General features: G+C 42.6%; 2 protein-coding genes and 1 non-coding gene across 6 annotated transcripts in view; 2 read left to right on the top strand and 1 right to left on the bottom strand.

Annotated features, from left to right (window-relative positions):
• Positions 1-7,167, bottom strand: part of ZFX (zinc finger protein X-linked) — a 56,022-nt gene extending 48,855 nt beyond the window's left edge. The window contains exon 1 of one of the 4 annotated variants that reach the window (XM_023249490.2): positions 7,047-7,167. The gene's annotated coding sequence lies outside the window, so the exon portion shown is untranslated. Of the gene's footprint in view, positions 1-4,362; positions 4,702-6,493; positions 6,926-7,046 lie in introns of those variants that run through there. The other 3 variants (XM_023249493.2, XM_023249489.2, XM_004000365.6) reach the window with 3 other exon arrangements.
• On the top strand, positions 5,601-6,461 carry LOC123383483 (formin-like protein 5). Its single transcript, XM_045051097.1, has one exon. The coding sequence runs from the start codon at positions 5,601-5,603 to the stop codon at positions 6,459-6,461; it is 861 nt and encodes a 286-aa protein (XP_044907032.1).
• Positions 7,168-19,467: 12,300 nt separating the features above from the next.
• On the top strand, positions 19,468-19,569 carry LOC111558808. The gene has a single exon (XR_002739947.1). It is a non-coding gene; the product is annotated as a U6 spliceosomal RNA (small nuclear RNA).
• Positions 19,570-22,275: the final 2,706 nt, after the last annotated feature.

Here is a 22,275-nt window from a genome sequence, read left to right as displayed (position 1 = left end):
AGGTTACATGATCAATACATTTAAGTCTGCAGTGTTCGCTATGCATTAGCAGTAACTAAATAAAAATATTAATTAGTAACAAAATCCTATTCACAATAAGAACTGTGTAGTATCTAGCAAAAAAAAAAAAAAAATCAAAAGTTGTGCAAGAGTTTTATGAAAATCACCAGACCATGCTCAGATTCAAATCATCCCATTTCCACTACTTAGCATATATGTATCTATATATTTACTCTACAAATTTGATGGAACTACAAAAATCCAACAGTTTTTCACAGACATTGACAAACGGACCCAAAAATAAACAAAGGAAAGAGCTTTAGAATTTCTGAAGAAAAAGAACCTATTATAAAGAAAAAAAAAAGATTTAGTTATAAAGCTATCATTATTAAATCAGAGTGGTAGAGTCAAACAGACCAATGAAATCAGAAGAGACCAACGAAAAACGGATGTGTCTACATGAGACTACAATAAATCTCAGGAGTTTCATTAGGAATCAGGGGGCAGAAAGGCTCAACGAATCCATATTAAAAAGATAAAATTAGATTCCTACATCACACAATAGAGAAAAAAAATTCCAGAAGAATTAAAGACCTAAATCTGAAAAACACAGCATGGGTATGACTTTAGGGTAAGGGAACAATTTCTTACAGATACCAAAAACATAAGCCATAAACGAAAAAAAACCTGAGAAGACTACCTTCACCTTAGGAAGTCCTACACAAACAAGCTAAAAAAAAAAAGCCACAGACTAGGAAATGGTATTTTCAGGATGTATAATTACAAATCATTAGTATTCAAAGTATAAAAAGACTATCCATCAACCAATGAGAAAAAGGAAACAATCCAATAGAAAAATGGACCAAAGATACGCACAAGCAAGTCACAGAATATTCAAATGCCCAATAAATATGGGGGGCAAAAAGCTCAGCCTCAATAGTAATCTAAGAAATGCAAAATGAAAACAGCAACGAGACACAATTTATACTCAACAGATTGGAAAAACTTGCAAAGGCTAATCTTTTGGCAGTAGTCTGGAGAAATACAGGCTCACACGCAGCTGGTGGGAGTGTCAGATGGAACACAATTTGATGATTAGGCAATTCCCAGTAAAGTTGACAAACGCACACTTTTGAATGTAGCAATTCTACATCTATAATCTCCAGAGAGAAGAACCCTGTATAAGGATGTTCACAGCAGCAATGTTTGAAACTGTACAAAACTACAAACATAAAGGCCCCTCCGTAAGAAAAGATAAATAAAGCACAGTGTATTTATACATTGAAATATATGAACCAGACTGATAGCTTTCAAACTTCTTGGTCTCAGGACCCTTTTTACACTCTTAAAAAATGAGGACCCCAAAGAGGTTTTCTTTATGTGGGTTCTATCTATAGATATTTACATTAGAGATTAAATCTTAAACATTTAAAAAATATTTATGAATTCATAAAAACTAACAAGCCAACGGTATATAAACATAACATTTAAAAATAGCTGTTTTTCAAAACAAAAAAATTAGTGAAGAGTAGCATTATTTTACATTTCTGCAAACCTCTTTAAAACAGGCTTAATAGAGAACAGCTGGATTCCCATAACTGCTTCTGTGTTCAACCTATTATGACATCATGTGTCGTGCAGCCTCTGTACAGCACTTGTGCAGTGCACACAAGAACGCAGCCAGAACAATCTCAAGGATCCCTGGGAATTCCTACAGCACACTTTGAGAACTGCTGAACTAGATCCACGTACAAAATGGATAAACCTCAAAAACGGTGTTAAGTGAAAAAAAATCCATGAAATGACACACACAGTATGATACCATTTATGTACAGTTAAAACACAAAAAGCTATACCTGATACTGGGTTTGGTACATATATATCGGGACAATCGTTACTTCAGGCAAAGAAAAGACAAGAATGGGATGGACACTCTTTAAATGGATCTGTGAGATTTTCTTTCTTCAAACAAACAAAAAAGTTATGAAGCAGATATGTAATAAAATATTTAAGATCTGTTAAATCTGAGTGACACTTGCTTTTCAGTAGTTCTGAAATTTTTCACAATTTAAACATTTTTAATATATTTTTTTAAATCCTAATGGCTGTATATCCACTCCCCAGCTAGTTTTCCTTAAAGTGTTTACACTTTAATAAATGTTACAAGATACCTGGATTTTTATAAAAAATTGTTTGGAAAAATAATCTGACAGGAATAAGAATAGACTGGCCATATTAACCGAACAGTTAAGGAGCGGGGGTTACCCAGCTCATGTGGCGTGCCTTAATATGTATACTCCTTGTGGTCAAGGGACACATAGACTAGATGCTTTAATACTTGAAAACTAATCAACTACAAAGCTTTCTGCACCCAATAACCAAGATAATTGTTTTTAGAGGCAATGACCATGTGCCAGGTACTGCTGGAGGAGAAGAATAAAAGAGAACCTATCTCTACATTCAGAGTTTAGGGAAAAAAATGACAAAAATATAAACACACAGTTAAAATATAATAGCATTAAGTAAATTTAATGCTAAATTAAAGATGTCCAAACTGCTATATGAGCTAGAGAAGAATGAGCCGGGAGAAACGACAGTGCAATTAACAAAAAGCAAGCTAGACAGCAAGACTTGTTTGAAGGACTCTGGGCTAAGAAAAAGAAAGAAACAGAAGATTTTCTATAAACAGTCTAGACATCTACAATATACCAGATAAATCTGGTTTCAGCCACGTTGAGACAATAACATACCTGGGTAGGAGATGGTCAGTAGGCAACTGGAAATGCTAGATGAGAAACACGGTAAAGAACACGGTAAAGAACACTGAAAACAGGGGCGAAGATTCAAGAAAAAGGACAGAGGATCGACCTTGAGGGAAATCCCAAAACAGAACACAGAGAGAGCACAGACAGAGAATTTCTGAAACAAAGAACACTTTTATTTGATACACCCGATGACATGCTGTGTAAGTTTCTCAATTTCGGAAATAGTGGATTTAGGAATAAGTGCGATGAATAGAAATAAAAGCAATGGTGAAAGGAACAAGAAGACAAGCGAGGTTTTTTAACATGAGCAAACCTAGGAATGTTTCTAAGGAGAGGGAAAGGCACCAGCAGAGTTAGAGGGCAATGATGCAAGCGAGCAGCAGAATCACGGAGAGCCCCGAGGACAGGCCTGAAGGAGGCCAATTCTTCCTGCAGCGAAAGAACGCGAGGAAAGCCTAGGTAGAGACAAGAGGAAGAGCATGCAGTGGAAAGGAAGGAAACTCAGATGCTTAGATCAGATTGTTGTCTATCTTTCTGGTTAAGTCAGAGATTAGATAATCTCTGCAGAGGCTGAGGGGTTTCAGGACGAGTTGAAGAGTTTAAGAATAAAAAAGAAAGTCTTGAATCGCGTGTGCACAAACACAAATAACACAAGTCGTCAGTGACAATTACGATCCCAGATGGGGTTAAAGAGGAAGCATTTACAAAGAGCAATGTGGACAAAATTTTTTTTGTAATGCTCTGCGGGCACGTTTTTAAAAAAGGAACCTTGCACCTATCTGAAATATACACATAAATTAAAGATTAACACCTCATTTACCCAAAATGGTTGGGTAATAAGGTATTACACCAGTTTTCCAATCATCAAGGTCTACCCTTTTAGGCAAAAACATTTAACAGTTTCCAATAGAAATCCTTCTGAACTACTTTATTATCTGTCTTCTTAACCATGCAACTTGAATCTCCTTAATCTTAACCATCCACTCATGCTGCTGTACTGTGTGCGCAGCTACACAATTTTCTCTTTTTTAGAGCTCTTCCACGTCTTTCCCAGCTGTCCAGACATAAAGCAACTGATTCTTCTAAGTTTATGTTTATCCTTACCACCTCAACAACCGCAGCCCACTTGCTTAGCAACTTGCTTCTTGTCGGGCTCCTACAACGCACTGTTTCTCCAACTTTTCTAAACCATGGCCCCTTATGATAAACACGAGAATCTTCAGTTCCCTCCCATCCTCTCACAGAGCATCACTGCTATGACCTCTTGCAGTCCAGGAAAAACGAAAAACTGAAATAACTTTCTAGTGAATACTTATGCTACCTACAGATTTATATCATAAAATTCTAGGAAACACATTCCGCACGTGTGCATCTAGGACAGTCAGATATTAATCAAAACATGAGAAGGCTTGGCTTAGCAAACAGTCCAAGTCCCATACCAACAAAAGGGTAGTTACTCTCACCAAGGGGAAGAACAGGGGTTGCAAAAGGCCATCTGAAGGCTGCTGCCTTTTTAGTAATCTTTCCTCTAACCTAACTTTTCAAACCGACTTCTTAAAAAAATTACCATGAGAATACTTACAGGTTCATTGCTTACCTTCGTCAAGAAACCCAGAGCACTAGTGCTGCAATTCTCAACCCCGGAGAATGTGAAAAGTTAGAAACCTCTCACTCTTGTTTACTACAGAAATTGTAACTCAGAGCAAGAAGTTATTTGGAGCGAGAAGTGAGGACAGAAAAGAGGAGCAGCTGTTTAGTACAAACGGATCAGTTAAAAAGTAGCAAAACTGGCTGGCTTAACTTCTGAAGTCCTGATAATCATTCAGGCAGTGAGAACAATGATCCACTTGCTACTCTCATTATTTCCCAACCTGGAAAACTTTTCCTAGTCCAGTGGAGCCGCTAAGTGAACACAAAGCCCAGCTCAGGTGTGTCACCACCCTACCTGAGGGCTTTCCTGCCTCCCCTGTCATATAAGCCCCTCCACCTGGCAAGCAAGTCCTTCCACCTTTTCTAGACGGGATTCCCACCCCCCCCCCACCTTCACCATCTACTCCTGCCAAAACATCCCCCTCCCCAAATTCTTGCTCTTTTGCGAAGAAACTTCACCCTTGAAATGCCCTTTCCCCACCCCCACCTGTGCCTAACAAAGTCCTACCCAACCTTAAGTAACCTCAAAACGTCACCTACTTGAGGAACCCTTTCCTCATGCTCCAAACGGAAACCCTGCCTTCCTCTGGAACCCCAGTAATCGGTTGTACCTTTTACGCCAGCACTTCAGTGCATTTCACCTCGTCCCATCCGCCTCTGAACCACCGTCTGCATTACAAGAACCTTTCTAATCTTTCTTATCACTCAGCAGCACAGCGCATCACTAACACTGGGTTCTGAGTTTACGGGGGAGTTGTGCAGTATGCAATCAAACGCCCTTTAACGGACGAGATGCCACTTAAAAATTTTCAAATTAAATAAACTAACACACAGGACAAGCACATGAACGATACTGCATCAAGAAAATTTTAAAAACCTGTGTCCTTCTCGCTCCTCAAAAAAAGTTCACACCAACAGATCACTAATTGCTTAGACGCCCCCTGTGAAGAAAGTTGTTTTCAAATAAGCAAGTTGCAAAGACTCCTTAAGAAACTTACTCCTCCGTTTTCGTGCTGTGCAATTTACACTTTTCCCCCTACTGGATAAAACAGTTGTGAGAACTCATTTCCTATCAAATTTTATCTTTATTTCTTTATTCAGATACTCGAGAAAACATTTGAGCGTTGGAAAACAACCGCATCGAGGGCACCATGATAGCCACGTATGACATGGAGTGAAAATAAAATGTCGTGGAGTTCCATTTGCCGTAGTGAGCCCAGATGCCTGGGCTGCCACCCGTCCCGACGGCCCCCCGGGTGGCTACAGGAGGAGAAAGGCGCGGGGCCAGGAACGCTGAGGGACGAGATGGCCGCCTGCGGCAGCTCAGTTAAAATGCAGCGGAAGCAGCAACCAGTCACGGGGCTGCGGCAGGCAGGGCAGCAAGGTGGCGCTGCCGCCGAGCGCCGAGAGCCTGAGCGCCCATCATGGCGGCAAGGGCAATGGCCGCTGTGGGGAGCGAGCACGCCCCCTCCGCGCGCACACGCTGCCGTGCCGGGCCTCGGGGGCCCGTCACCGGAGCCGCCGCCGCCGCCGCCGCCGCCCGCTCTCCGACCCCCCCTCACGGGCTGTAGCGGAATTTTCTCTTCAGACGCCGCCTTCAAGATGGCGGCTCCCCCTCCCGACAACCCCCTCAATCGTCCCCTGCAGCAGGCGCCGAGCCGCCGCCATCTTGTCCCCCGTCCCTCCCCCCCTCGCCGATATTTACATAGCGAAAATCGGCCCGGCCGGCCTGCGGCCTTCACCTCACGCCTGCAGCCTTCGCCTCCTTGCCAGGCCTCGCCCCCGCGCGGTGCCCCCGGCAGGCCGCGGCGCCGACCCAACGCCCCTCCGCCGCCTCCCGGGCCACCGGGCGACCCTCCCCCAACCTCCGCCCGTTCACGGAGCGCGCCTCCGCCGCCGCTCGGGGCAGCCGGGCTCCTCCCCGGGCCTAACTGCGGCCTCCTCGGGGCCTGCTCGGCGCCACGCGCCGCACCGCCCGGCCTAGCGCGGAAGGGCGCCTCGCGGGCCGCCGACCAGGCCGGGACCAGGCCGCTGCGCGCGCGCTAGGCCCCACGGCCGCGGCGGCGCCCGGAACTCACCGGACGGGCGTGCGGGCGGTCGGCGACGGTGGCGGGTGCTGCAGGCCGGCCTTTCTCTGGAGCACTGGGCCGGGCTCCGGCTGGTGGGGCGGGCGGAGGGAGGGAGGAGGGGCCGAGCTCGGAGCTGACAAAAAGCGGCCCAGCTCCCCGGCACGGGCCCGCCGTCAGCACGTCACGTCACCGCCCGGGAGAGAGACCCAGGAAAATGCGGAAGGGTAGATAGGCCCCCTCCTCCGCCCGGTGTGTCCCCCTGGCGCCCCGGGTCGGCGCCGCTCACGCTCCGCGACCGGGGAGCCCAGTGGCCTCGCTGCGGCGGGGTCTCCGGCGGCCGGAGTCTCCGTGACAGCGCCCCCCTTCTTTCCACCTCCTCCGCGCTCCCGCCCGCCGCCGCTACACACGCGCCGCTGCCGCCGCCTCGGCCGTAAAGCCTGCGCGGGGCCGCGGTCCGCCGACCCCGCCGAGAGGCAGGCGGCCCGCACCCGACCCGGCCAGGCCGCCCCCCACCATATCCCGCGGGCCTCGGCCGCCCCCCGGGCCCTCCCCGGGGACCTACCGCCTCTCCGCGCCCGTCTTGGCCGAGGCGCCTGGTCGAGTTGTTTGCAGGCCCTCAGACCCCCGCCCGCAGTAAATGTGTTTTCTTCATCCCTGTGGCTGGAGAAGATAAATTTAGCAACCCCCGCCGTCCCCTGCCTTCGCTTAAAAAAAAAAAAAAAAAAAAAAAAAAAAAAACCTCTTTGAAATAAAATGAAAATAGGCTTGCCAGTCTAAATGGGTGTGTGGGCACGAGGAGGGGGAGAAGGGTTATCTCCAGCTACTACCAAGCCGTCTATTTTTTTTTTTTTTAAACAAGCATTCAGTCAAAGGACCTAGCTGGTTTTATTAGTTTGCGGAAAAAAGGATGAGGAAAAGGGTTACCTTTTGAAACTGGTTCCGCACATTGCAATGAACAGGGATTTTTAATGTATATTTTCTATATATCTGTATTTCAGAGTTTGGGAGCCTATGAAGTATAAGTCTTGTGTAATTGTTTCATAAATAATGAGTTTTCCACAGCCTTAATATAGAGAGGTAGTAGAATTGGGTATGGATATTTTTTACAAACTACTTAAGCGCTTAAAGTTTAAAAAGATTTAGGAGAAAAAGAAAACTATATATTTGATTAAACAAGGGTTTATCAACTCCAAGAATGTCTATTTTGTGTTTTCATTAGTTTAAATTTTTATGCTCTTTCCATTCTGAACTTGGGACCCAAACTATGTTTACAAGTTACTAGTTAAACGTTAAACTGTAATCCTTACGTTAATCCAGAATGTGACATGTTTTCTTCAGTTCACTAAACGTTCGACAAAGAGATTTTTAAACAGTAAAGAACACAAAAGTTATCAAACAAATAGCATATTGGTGTGAAGTCTCTTTAAATACAGAGGCCATGTATTTTAGGTTCCTGTCATAACTTTCTAAAACTCCCACAATGCAAGTTGTCCATTCCCTCAGACATTTTACCATTATAAAATCCTTTCAAGAAGAAAAAACAAAGGTATAATAACAATAAATCTCTTGAGAACGTACTGGAAGGCAATTTTCCTCTCCAGGCTTTACCTTTGGTTTTTCTGAAGAGATAAAATATCCTTTCAAAAATGGTGAATGACAGCGTGTCTTCACCATTTATAGAAAATTGCATTAGGTTGTGATACAGACTGTATTCACAGAAAGATAAATAAAACTAATATTTTTTCAAGTAAAAAATGAGAAATATCTGTACACACTAATACGATTTCAAAAAAGGGTTGATAACCAGTGTTTAAGTACTTTCCAAGGGAGTCCATTAAATGCTATGGTATGTCAAGAATGGGGTCTCATCATCGTGAGAACAGCAGCATGAACACAAAAATCTAATGTCAGCATTCTTGTTAGTTCTTCCATAATCACCATCAAATACTTCTAAGAACACCAGTATAAAGCACTTCAGAAAAGAGTATCAAGGAGGGTAAATAAAAAAGAGGTTTCCTCCATTTAAAAGTCCAGAAGTAGTTTAGGTCTTCAGACTTTTCAAGAGCCCTTTCAAACATAAGACACTGTGAACTTTGATGGGAAACAAGGAAAGACTGCCCTAGTTCTATTAATTATAGTAGATAAAACTTTACTGCAGTACAGCAAATATTCTGTAGATGATTGTACAGATGAGCTCAACTCTTTTTGAGTTGTCAAAAAAGGGAAAGTAATTTGTGCTTCAAATCCATTTATGGAAGGCCATAAAGATGTGTATGATAAAAATCATTTTCCTAGAAATACGCTCAATATAAAGTGAAGGAGCAAAGAAGGTATAAGCAGCAGAGATCAGAAATTGTTCAATGTTACTATAACATATAAAATATAGTTTGTGGAAATGTTCACAAAAAGACCTGCAGGACACCTAAGATGACTGAAAGCATTTGGTAATCAAGCAGTGAGTGGTGAAGGACTTGACACCTTGCACTTGAATGACAGCCTATCTTGCACTGATACTTTTGTTCAATGTTTTGGTATTTGGGACCTATAGAATTCTGGACACAGGGAGTAAAAATACGTGGTGCTTGCCCTGGGGGAACTGCAAACAAGGAAGCTGTGTGTGGCAGAATAAAAACATTCTTAAGTGCTTTCATTTTCTCACTTAAATAAACACACAATAGAGGGAAATTTTATTTAGGTAGATGGAGAGCAGAATATTTCAAAGGCATATGCTGTGAATACAGAATAGATGGTTTCAATGCAGTCACATGGATTTTGGTTATGTGCTACAATTTATTTGTTCCTTCAGAGCTGTTAATGTATATCAGATAGTTAAAAGCATCTACTCAAGCAGTCACATGGATTTTGGTTATGTGCTACAATTTATTTGTTCCTTCAGAGCTGTTAATGTATATCAGATAGTTAAAAGCATCTACTCAAGGTTTTGACAGTGTTTTAATAACTTAACTAAAATCCCTGACATGTTTATAGGTCCTGGAGCCAAAAATAATACAAGGCCTTTCAATCACTTTTCCCAAGAAAGATTAGTCGAAAAGAAGCCATTAAAAAAAGAAGAACAAGAAGAAGAAAAGCTGTTGATTTTCACTCCACATCACTGACTGATAGAAATCCAAATGGGAAACAATAAATTATTGGCTTAGAAAATAGAGACCTTCTTGAATAAAGTTGTAGTAACTCGTTATTTTATATCCCAAAGGTTGAAAAATATTTACTTTCCCCTAGAGAGGCCCTGGTTTTATTGAACCAAGCATGCCCTATAAAAATGAACCATTTATCTGATACTTGATACTTAAGTCATACTTATCTTAACATGAGCAAGTTGCATCACGTTGGAATTCAGCTGGCTATAATTAATGTCAAGTAAGAATTTTTAATCTGAGCCTTTAAGCCACACACCCTCTCCAAGGGAAATAATTTTAAAATAAACAGTGACTGACAATTAGGTGATTTTCAAACAGTATTTTTTTCACACAAGTCATTAGTTGAATAAGACATTGTTTAATTACTGAAAGTCACCAATAGCCAAATTCTCATGGATTATAAATCACAGAACACTGCAAACAAATTAGCTCCACTACAAAGGTGAAAATCAATATGTGAGGCCCAGAAACAATGACCCGTCTGGTGCCCAGACTGGAGCCTCGATATACAATTTTCCACTAAAGGAACCAAGGCTTCTGGGAGAAATGACTGATTCCTGGGCTGAATCAGAAAAGTACAAAGTGAACCAGGAATATCTCCTCATAACAGAAAGCAAGGAAAGAAAATGTCAGAGCTTACTAGGGGTGTGTCAAAAGGTCTGGGGGGGCCAATTTAAAGAGGCTCTAGTTGGCTAAAGATGAAAATATTTGAATGTCAAAATAATAACTGCTATAGGGGCACCTGGGTGGCTCAGTTGGTTAAGCATCCAAATCTTGGTTTCGGCTCAGGCCATGATCTCACGGTTTGTGAGTTCCAGCCCCATGTCGGGCTCTGTGCTGACAGTGCAGAGCCTGCTTAGGATTCTCTTTCTCTCTCTTTCTCTCTCTCTCTCTCTCTCTCTGCCTTTCTCTCTCTCTCTCTCTCTCAAAGTAAATAAACTTTAAAAATTAAAAAAAAAAAGAATAACTGCTATGGAATGAAATACATCGAGTATGTTTGTGAGTTTATAATCAGACTTGAAAAATGATCAATTGCACAGCTTTGTGAATGTACTAGAAACTAGTGAACTATACAATTTAAAAGATTGAATTATATACCATGTGTATTATATTTTGAATTTTTAAAAATGATCACCTCTGGAGAGTGGTAGAGAACCAACTCATTGTTTTGCAAAAGTAAAGGGAAAGATGAAGCACTTATCCTAGATGAACTTTTCTCAGGCTAAACAAATAGCTGATAAAGGGAATTTTCTTTTAATAATTCTGCTAATATATGAAAAAGACTTGATGGAATTAGAATGTCACCATTTTGCAACCCCTAATGAATTAATGGATCTAGGCAATGACCATCAATGGCTGCTAACCAGAGTGACAACTAGACATATGCCTCATGACGAAAGTACACAAAGCCAGCACCTAAAAAAATCATACCTGAACCTGATCAACTCTTCAGTTCTAGTTGCCAATTTATAGGTAATACAGGGAACCGAGAAACATATCGATGAAACCTCAGGGATGCAATCAACAAAATTCAGATGGTGAGAAACACTAGAGGACCTGCTTTCTTCAACAAATAAATTATAGCAAAAAATTTAAGAGGAAACCAGTAATAGATAATAAAAGACTTAAAAGAAATTATTAATGGGGGCATCTGGGTGGCTCAGTCGGTAAAGTGCCCGACTTCCGCTCGGGTCATGATCGGGTTTGTGAGTTCGAGTCTCGCGGCAGGCTCTGTGCTGACAGCTCAGAGCCTGGAGCCTACTTCAGATTCTGTGTCTCCCCTCTCTCTGCCCCTCCCATGCTCACGCTGTGTCCATCTCTGTCTCGCAATAATAAATAAATGTTAAAAAAAAATTTTAATAAGAAAAATTATTAATGAAATGTACTGTATGAACTTTATTTCAATCTTGATTCAAACAAACGAGTGTAAAAAAATGATGAGACAATTAGAGAAATGTGAACACTGGATTATTGTCAATGTGAACTGGATATATACTGATATAAACAAATTACATTAGGTGCAATGATGATGTGATTATATCTTCAAAAGGGTCCTTACCTTTTAGAGATAAATTATCAAAATATTTACAGATAATATGATATGCTACTGAGGAAAGACCTATACTCTGAAAACTATAAAACACTGATAATAGAAACTGAAGATGTCACAAACAAATGGAAAGATATATTGTCCTTATGGACTGGCAGAATTAATACTGTTCAAAAGTCCATACTACCCAAAGCAATGGGTAGTATGGGATTCAATGCAAGCTCTACCAAAATACCAAAGCATTCTTCATGGAACTAGAACAAATAATCCTAAAATTCGTATAAAACTACAAAAGATTCTGAAGAGCCAAAGCAATTTTGAGAAAGAAGAACAAAGCTTCAAGTATCACAATCTCTGACTTCAAACTATACCACAAAGCTACAGTAATCAAAATCAAAACAGTACAGTACTGGCACAAAAAAAAGACACACAGATCAGTGGAACAGGAGAGAGAGCCCACAAATAAACCCATTCTTATAAGGTCAATTAACCTAAGACAAATGAGGCAAGCATATAAAATGAGGAAAAGAAAATCTCTTCAATAAACGGTGCTGGGGAAAATGAATAGCTACATGCAAAAGAATGAACTGGACCATATTTTTATGCCATACACAAAAATAAACTCACAATAGACCAAAGACTGGGGCGCCTGGGTAGCTCAGTTGGTTGAGCATCCGACTTTGGCTCAGGTCACGAACTCGTGGTTCATGAGTTCAAGCCCCACGTCAGGCACTGTGCTGACAGCTCAGAGGCCTGGAGCCTGCTTCGGATTCTGTGTCTCCCTCTCTCTCTCTGCCCTTCCGCTGCTCATGCTCTCTCTCTCCCTCCCTCAAAAAATAAACATTAAAAAAAATTTTTTTAATGGACCAAAGACCTAAACATGAGACCTAAAATGATAAAACTCCTAAAAGAAAATTTAGGCAAAAATCTCTTTCACATCAGCCTTCTCAAAATATTTATAGATATGTCTCCTGAGGCAAGGGAAGCAAAAGCAAAAATAAACTATTGGGACTACAACAAAATAAGATTTTGCACAGCAAAGAAAACCTTCAACAAAATAAAAAGGCAACAGAATGAAATATTTGCGAATGAAAATATTTGATATATCTGATAAAGAGTTAATATCAAAATATATAAAGAACTTATACAACTTAACACCAAAAAACAAACAAAAAGCAACCAAACAATGTGATTTAAAAAGGGGCAGAGAAACTGAGCACACATTTTTCCAAAGAAGACATACAGATGGCCAGCAGCCGCATGAAAAGATGCTTCACATCACTAATCATCAGAGAAATGCAAATTAAAACACAATGAGATACCTTATATCTGTCAGAATGGCTAGTATCAAAAAGACAAGAAACGACACATACTGGTGAGGATGTGGAGAGAAGGGAACCCTTTTGTGCCCCGTTGGTGGGAATGTGAATTAGTGCAACCACTGTGGCAAACAGTATGGAGGTTTCCCCAAAAATTAAAAATAGAAATACCATATGATCCAGTAATTCTACTTCTGGATATTTACCAAAAGAAAACAAAGACACTAATTTGCAAAGATATATGCACCTCTATATTTATTGCAGCATTATCTTCTTTAATTTTTAAAAAACATTTCCTTTATTAAAAAAAATTTTTAATGTTTATTTTTGAGAGAGAGAGAGAGAGAGAGAGAGACCACAAGCATGCATGAGCAGGGGAGGGGAGGGGCAGAGAGAGAGGGAGACAGAGGATCAGAAGTGAGCTCTGCTCTGATAGCACAGAGCCCAACACGGGGCTCAAACCCACGAACCCTGAGATCATGACCTGAGCCACAGTCAGACGCTTAACTGACTGAGCCAACAGGCGCCCCTATTTATTTTTTTAAGTAAGTTCTGTGCTTAACATGGGACTTGAACTCACGACCCCAAGATCAAGAGTCGCATGTTCCACCGACTGAGTCAGCCAGGCGTCCCTGCAACATTATTTATAATAGTCAAGAGATGGACTCAACCTAAGTGTCAATTGATAGATGAAAGGATGAAGAAGATGTGGGAATGGAATGGAATATTACGCAGCCATAAAAAAGAATGAGAGCTTACCACTGCAGCAACAAGGATGGACCTAGAGGCTATTGTGTTAAGTGAAATAAGTCAGAGAAAAATAAATACTGTATGATTTCATTTATATGTGCAATCTAAAAAAACAAAACAAATGAATAAATAAGCAATCAGAAAACAGAAAGAGACTCATAAATAACAGAGAACAAACTAGTAGTTGCCAGAGAGGAGGTGGGTGGGGGCATGGGTGTGATAGGTGAAGGAGATTAAGAGGTAAAACTTCCAGTTATAAAATAAGTCACAAAAATGAAAAGTACAGCATAGGGAATATAGTCAATAATCCTGTAATAACATGGAAAGGTGACAGATGGTGATTACACTTATTGTGGTGAGCATTTGATAATGTACAAACTTGTTGAATCACTATGTTGTACACCTAAAACTAATGTAATATTGTGTGCCAATTGTACTTCGATAAAATGATATGCATTATTCTCTTTGTGTATATACTTGAAATTTTCTGTAGTGAGTCAAAAAAAAAATATGGGGCGCCTGGGTGCCTCGGTTGGATAAGCATCCGACTTCGGCTCAGGTCATGATCTCACGGTTCGTGAGTTCGAGCCCCGCCTCGGGCTCTGTGCTGACAGCTCAGACCCTGGACCCTGCTTCAGATTCTGTGTCTCCCTCTCTCTCTGCCCCTCCCCTGCTCGAGCTCTGCCTCTATCTCAAAAATAAAATAAAGATTTAAAATTAATCGATTCATTAAAAAAAATAAACATACAAAGAAAAAATTACCTTCACATTTCAAAGAATCTTTGAAGCGGGGCAAGTATTACAGATATTTGTTGCTTCCCTTGTTGCTTTTCTGTGGACCTTATAACAGCACTTATTTTTAAAAACCATCAGCATAATTAAACAATGAAATCAACTAAACCACATATGATTAAGAAAACAGCCCTGGTTTTCAAACTTGCAAGCAGTATCTTGCTAAAGATGTGGGCTGCTGGCTCTCAATTCCTAGAAATTCTAATTTTTAGTAGGTACGGTATAGGGCTGAGGAATCTGCAGTTTAACCAGGAGCCTGGGTGATACATAGACAATTGGGCCACACACCAATATACTTTAAGAAACATTAGTACCTCTGGTAAATGCCTCTTTGCCCACATTTATAAGAGTTTTTCTTGGATTATAAAGAGGTAAAATTGCTGGATATGGCACCTTTTCAATATTACTATCCAAAATGAATGTACTAATACATATTGCTTCCAGTAGAAGGAGAGAATTCCCAATTCCCCGTTTCGTAGCCAACTCTTGATGTGCTCATACTTTCTAGTTTTTGCCAAGAACATAACTACCTTACAGAATGATCTTTCAGTTAGCAACATTTGCTAAAGCAGCTCTTGAAAAATCTGCCACATTTTGAACAAAGACTCCTTTTCAATGACATAATGACTTTTCACCCCAAAATTCGTTAACTAAATATGCTAAAATAAGTGATAATTCAACATTACAGTTTAAGGCAAAAATATTCTCACCAATTACAAGACATAAGAATTCCTCAGCAGAGAATCTCATATGGAACAAATTTGAATTGTGCTCTATGTTTACATGAACCACAAATGTTTTTTGCTTGTTTTTGAACACAGACATCAAGCAAATAGAAACAAACATCCCAAATTGAGAACAAAACAGGAAGAAGCAGCTGGCAGAAATGTGCAAAGTTTCATAACTCTTGAAAAGGTGAGGGGAGCTGAGGACACGGCAGGAATGTGACGGAGTAAAATTAAGGTTCCAATGAAGTGTGAATTGTGCACGTAAGACTCAGGCGATGGGCAACGGAGTCCCCAGTTTATAGTCATGAAACTTCACATGAAAATGCAGTAAGAAGTAGTCAGAGCCTGACATGATCTGGTCCGGTGAGGAGTTGGGAAGGTTTTCCCCGTAAAGAAAGACCCCGTGAGTAGCCAGAAAACAAACGGATTATGAATAAAAGGGTTACCGAGTCCCGTGCTCTGGAGCACAGCCTCTGCAACTTTAAGGCGCACACAACCCCCACCCCGCACCCCCCGCCCCAGCCCCCACCACCGGGGGCGTCGTGAACGTGCTGTTCCGCCGCAGCGGGGCCAGGACCTCCCGGAGGCTCTGCATTTCCAGCAAGCCCCTAGGCCGGGCCTCCGGGCTGAGCAGCGGGGGTTCCTGGGATCGCCCGCGCGGTCGGTGGCTCCTCGCGCTGACCGCTCAAGTGTGTCGCTGAGAAGTCGTGTGCCGCTGCCAGAAGGACAGTGGGCCGGGCGAGGGGCAGACACTCATTCCCTAAGCAGCCGGGCCGGGGGCGGCCGGTGCCTCGTAGGCCCTTCCAGGGCCTCAGGGCCCAGGAGGCTGGGAGGAAGCCCTCCGGAGATCAATACCGGCACCCACGTCCCCGCCCCCGGGAACTCAACGTTCGGAGGTGGGGAGAGATGGTAGAGACGGGGAACACAGACCATCGCCCACAGACAGGTGCTCACCGCTCCTAGCCAAGAGACGCAGTAACGAAAGCTCGCAGTAACGAAAGCTCGTCGGGGAACCCAGGTTTTCCTAAGCTTGGGGAAGATCTCTCTCTCTCTCTCTCTGTCTGTGCAGACTGAAAGAGCTCCCCGCACTTCGGGGAAAATCACCTACCCACGCACAGACACAGTTGGCAACAATCTGTAACCACAACTTGTAACTACAAAAAGCCCCACAACCACTGAGGCGGGAGGAAACCGTCGTTCGCTGAGGGCTCAGCCCGTGTTCTGCACGCTACTCGCGGCTCTACTGAATTCTCTCCCCTAAACCTCACGGCTTCCAACCAAGCCGCGCGCGGTGCCCGCCGTGACGTCGACTGGCCTCGGGAACCCTGAGCGAGTCTGGCGGGAGCCCTGTGCGCTCCAGCCGCCTCCGCTGTCCTCCAGCCCTTGCCGGAGCAGACGGGCGCCTCTGGGCTCCCCGAGGCCCAGTCACCCTGGACGAGAGTGTGTCTTCCGGTCTCGCCGCGGAACCGCTCGGTCGGTTGTCTCTGCCGCGTGCGTGCCCTCGGGTCGGTAGCGGAGGCCGACAGGCCGGAGTGAGATGACTGGCCAGAGGCTGAGGCCCCTACGGTTAGAAGCCCTGGCAGAACGAAAAGTGCAAAGGGCCCAAGGCGGGGAGGCCTAGGACTTGCCCCGCTTTACACACGATGGGGGCAAGGACTGCAGAGGTCAAGTAACTTGCCCAGAGTCACACATCCAGAGCTCTCCACCGCTAGGCTAGAAGGCAACAAAGTCACTTTGATGTCAGGCTTCTCTGCAACATCAGTCTTCGGAAGAAAATGGACCAACAGCTAGGGTTTTTAGAGAACAGGGTTATACCGGAGGATTCCTACGCGCGGCCAAATGGTCTTGCGCAGTAATGGCTGGCAAATACTAAGCACACGCTGGCAGGCACTCTTCTAAGTTTTAAGAGGGCCTCTGCACTACTACACCTGACCTACCAGAGGGGATGATGACACATGTTGCAAGAGGGTAACTGGGTAGGGATAGTGGCCTGTACCCTTCTTACCGTTCTTCTCTGGATATGGAACCTCTGCCCTGTGAGCAAGCTGGAGCAGGAGTGATCAGGTCCCAGGACTACGGCCAGCGGCGCATGCAATAGAACTTCTGTCCCACAGTGGAGGCTGGACAGGGGATGGAATCTCTCTAATTCTCCTTAAACCTACCTGGATATATAGGTTCTGCAACACCGTTGGAGGTGATGAGAGATGCTGATGGCCTGCCTTTCCTGGAGGGAAACCGTAGTCCTAGATTGGGAGCTGGGAGGAAATGGAGCCCCATCTTTTTGGCTGCATCTTACAAAAGTAGACATTCCATCACATTGATCTGGGAAGTAGGAAACAGTTTGTGGCACAAATGTCACAGACTCCCAATTAAGTAACAAGTTCATTGCTGAAGTTTTACTAGTAGTAGATTTTCTTGGATAAATATTTCTCTATTTGCCATATGTGCTTAGGACAATTCCAGAGACTTTAAATGGTTGAGTTTTTTAAACAATTTTCACCAGTTAAATGGTTGTTTCACTGGGGAAAGTGTCCACCAACCTCACCTCCCCGTTGTGGAAGTCTGGACCTCAATCAGGTTTTTTTTAAGGTGCAAAATAAGTTTATTTGATAGTATTATATAAACTCATGAGTCAAACACATTCCATGTGTGTCAATCCACTGCCGTTTTTAAATTTTATTTAAATTTTATTTTTTTTAATTTTTTTAATGTTTATTTTTGAGAGAGAGACAGAGAGAGAGGAGAGATGGAGTGTGATCAGGGGAGAAGGAGACAGAGAGGGAGACACAGAATCTGAAGCAGGCTCTAGGCTCTGAGCTGTCAGCACAGAGCCTGACACAGGGCTCAAACTCATGAACTGCAAGGTCATGACTTGAGCTGAAGTGAGATGCTTAACCAACTGAGCCACCCAGGCGCCCTTATTTTTATGAGAGAGAGAGAGAGAGAGAGAGAGAGAGAGAGAGCAAGCAGGGGAGAGGAGCAGAGGGAAAGAGAGAGAGAGAGAGATACAGAGAATTTTAAGCAGCTCTAAGCTCAGCGCAGAGCCTGACATGAGGCTCAATCCCACGACCCTGGGATCATGACCTGAGCTAAAATCAAAAGTTGGATGCTTGGGGCACCTAGGTGGCTCAGTTGGTTGAAAGTCCGATTTCAGCTCAGGTCATGATCTCGCAGTTTGTGAGTTTGAGCCCCACATCGGGCTCACTGCTATCAGCCTGTCGGCGCTGAGCCTGCTTCAGATCTTCTGTCCCCCTCTCTCTGCCCCTCCCCTGCTTGTGCTCTCCCCCCAAATAAATGAATATTTAAAAAAAAGAGTTGGATGCTCAACCAACTGAGCCACCCAGATGCCCCCCCCACACACACACTGCAATTACTTTTATTGATGCTCAAATTATCCTATGACTAGGGGGAACTTCTTTATTTTTTTTTTTAATTTTTTTTTCTATTTTTTTTCAATATATGAAGTTTATTGTCAAATTGGTTTCCATATAACACCCAGTGCTCATCCCAAAAGGTGCCCTCCTCAATACCCATCACCCACCCTCCCCTCCCTCCCACCCCCATCAACCCTCAGTTTGTTCTCAGTTTTTAAGAGTCTCTTATGCTTTGGCTCTCTCCCACTCTAACCTCTTTTTTTTTTCCTTCCCCTCCCCCATGGGTTCCTGTTAAGTTTCTCAGGATCCACATAAGAGTGAAACCATATGGTATCTGTCTTTCTCTGTATGGCTTATTTCACTTAGCATCACACTCTCCAGTTCCATCCATGTTGCTACAAAGGGCCATATTTCATTCTTTCTCGTTGCCACGTAGTACTCCATTGTGTGTATAAACCACAATTTCTTTATCCATTCATCAGTTGATGGACATTTAGGCTCTTTCCATAATTTGGCTATTGTTGAAAGTGCTGCTATAAACATTGGGGTACAAGTGCCCCTATGCATCAGCACTCCTGTATCCCTCGGGTAAATTCCTAGCAGTGCTATTGCTGGGTCATAGGGTAGATCTATTTTTAATTTTTTTGAGGAACCTCCACACTGTTTTCCAGAGTGGCTGCACCAATTTGCATTCCCACCAACAGTGCAAGAGGGTTCAGGGGGAACTTCTTTAAGTTGTCTCCTGAGTCCTTTTGATATGACCCTAACAGTTGTTGACAGCTTTCTTACTGTCAAAATACTGTGTACTTTCTGTTCACTTTGGCAGTACAAATACTAACATTGGAATGATACAGAGATAAACATGGCCCCTGTGCAATGATGACACACAAATTCATGAAGCATTCCATATTTTTTTTTTATTTTTTTAACGTTTATTTATTTTTGAGACAGAGAGACAGAGCATGAACAGGGGAGGGGCAGAGAGAGAGAGAGACACACAGAATCTGAAACAGGCTCCAGGCTCTGAGCTGTCAGCACAGAGCCCGACGCGGGGCTCGAACCCACAGACCATGAGATCATAACCTGAGCCGCAGTCGGACGCCCAACCAACCAAGCCACCCAGGCGCCCCAAGCATTCCATATTTTTACACACCATGATTTCAGTCATAAGTCGAACTTAAAAAACAAAACAAATGAACAAAGAAAAAAAGAGACAAGCCAAAACATGGACTTTTAACTATAGAGAACAAATTGATGGTTACTAGAGGGGAGGTGGCTGAGGGGATGGGTTAAATAGGTGAAGGGGATTAAGAATACACTTGTCTTGAGAGCACCTGGGTGCCCCAGTCACTTAAGCATCCAGCTCTGGATTTCGGCTGAGATCATGATCTCACTGAGCATCAGGCTCCGTGCTGGGTGTGGAGCCTGCTTGGGACTCTCCCTCTCTCCCCTTCCTCTCTCTCTCTCTCTCTCTCTCTCTCTCTCTCTCTCTCTCTCTCCCTCCCTCCCTCTGCTGCTCCCCAGCTCATGCACATGCTCACTCATGCACACACTCTTTCTCTCTCACGCACAAAAAAAGAGTACACTTATTTTGGTGAGCACTGAGTAATGTACAGAATTGTTGCATCACTATATTGTACACTTGAAACTAATATAACTGTATGTTAACTATACTGGAATTAAAATACAGTTCATACATACAGTTCAAAATACATACATACATACATACTGTGTACATTACCCACAGAATGCTTTTGAAAAACTGAAAAGTCACACTTACCAGTATCAAAAGGAGTATATATGGCTTCCAAAGAAATGAAGAAGATAAAAGCAAACACTCAAAAGGGAAAAAGAAATTTAAAATTCATAAAAAAAAATTTTTAAATAAGGAAACATTAAAAATAGCATAAATATATGACATTTATAATAAAAAATGTATTAGTGATCATGATAAATATAATAGAATCTACTCCCTTATTAAAAATTAAAATTCAGGGGCGCCTGGGTGGCTCAGTCAGTTAAGCATCCGACTTTGGGTCAGGTCATGATCTGACAGTTCATGAGTTCAAGCTTCACATCAGGCTCTGTGCTGACAGCTTGGAGCCTGAAGCCTGCTTCGGATTCTGTGTCTCCCTCTCTCTCTCTGCCCCTCCCCCACTTGCACTCTGTCTCTCTCTGAGTCTCAAAAGTAAATAAAATGTTTAAAAAATATTTTTTAATTAAGATTCATAGGGGTGGTTGGCAACTCAGTCAGTAGAGCATGTGACTGTTGATCTTGGGGTTGTAAGTTTGAGTCTCATGTTGGGTGTAGAGATTATTTAAAAGTAAAATCTTGGGGCACCTGGGTGGCTCAGTCGGTTAGGCATACAACTTCAGCTCAGGTCATGATCTCGCGGTACATGGGTTGGAGCCCCATGTCAGACTTTATGCTGACAGCTCAGAGCCTGGGGGCTGCTTCAGATTCTGTGTCTCCCTCTCTCTCTGCCCTTCCCCTGCTCTCATTCTGTCTCTCTCTCAAAAAATAAATAATAAACATTAAAAACAATTTTAAGTAAAATCTTAAAAAATAAAAAGATAAAAATAAATAAAAATTAGGATTCACAAATTGGATTAAGAATTCTATTTTATGTTATTTAAATGAAACACAAAATGAAACAAAAATAGTAATGTAAAGGAAGGGGAAATATATAAAAGAAATGCAAATTTAGAGGAATCAAAATGTACTTACAAAACAAATGTACTTACATTAGTACAATTTGACATTAAAGAAATGACCTTGAGGAGCGCATTCGTGGCTCAGCTGGTTAAGTGTCCAACTCTTGACACTTAACCAGTGTCAAGAGTTAACCATGATCTCGCAGTTCATGAGTCTGAGCCCCACACCGAGCTCTGCGCTGCCAGTGTGGAGCCTGCTTGGGATTCTGTCTCCTCTCTCTCTGCCCCTCTCCTGCTCATGCTCTCCTTCTTTCTCTAAAATAAATAAGCTTAAAAAAATAAAATAAAATGACACTGAAATTTATAAAGCCAAAATATGAAGAAGGATAGAGGCTCACTTAACAATATGATTAATAAGTCTCATTTTAATAGATTCCTGGAGAGAAACATGTATTGAATAGTAGATGATATACCATTTTTGTTTCCTAGTGCCCATGCAGCATTCGTAAAAACTTGAATATATAGCTGTACTAACAGTGGCATGTAAGCAGAGTTCAATTGCTAAAGAAGATTCACAGGACCCAAAGTGACAAGGCTTACAAATGTAAAAAGTTTATTACAGGGGAAGGACATGTTACAGCAAGAGCACAGAAGTCAGACTATACATCCCAGCATATGGCTCACAGCAGGGCCTGGTGAGGCCAGGTGCAGTCTCCTATGGTCTTCTTGTGGTCCTACCAAACTGCATTCATCTCGTATCTTCCCTGCCCCAACCCTAGAATCAGCCATTTCTTTAAGGAGCCCTGAATTCTTTTATCGGAGAATGGTATTTAGAAACAAAGATCTGGGGGCTAGGTGTGCTCATTGCTGCTGGCGTGTCACTGATTCCAGACCACTGCAGAAGCCAGAGCCAGAGCCAGAAAATGTATCTAAATATACTACCTTATGTATACATACATATCTAT

The sequence above is a fragment of the Felis catus genome, chromosome X (assembly GCF_018350175.1).
Source record: "Felis catus isolate Fca126 chromosome X, F.catus_Fca126_mat1.0, whole genome shotgun sequence".
In the NCBI taxonomy this organism is placed as follows: domain Eukaryota; kingdom Metazoa; phylum Chordata; class Mammalia; order Carnivora; family Felidae; genus Felis; species Felis catus.
Note: the sequence above shows the minus strand (reverse complement) of the source record. Positions and strands in the feature narration are given on the sequence as shown.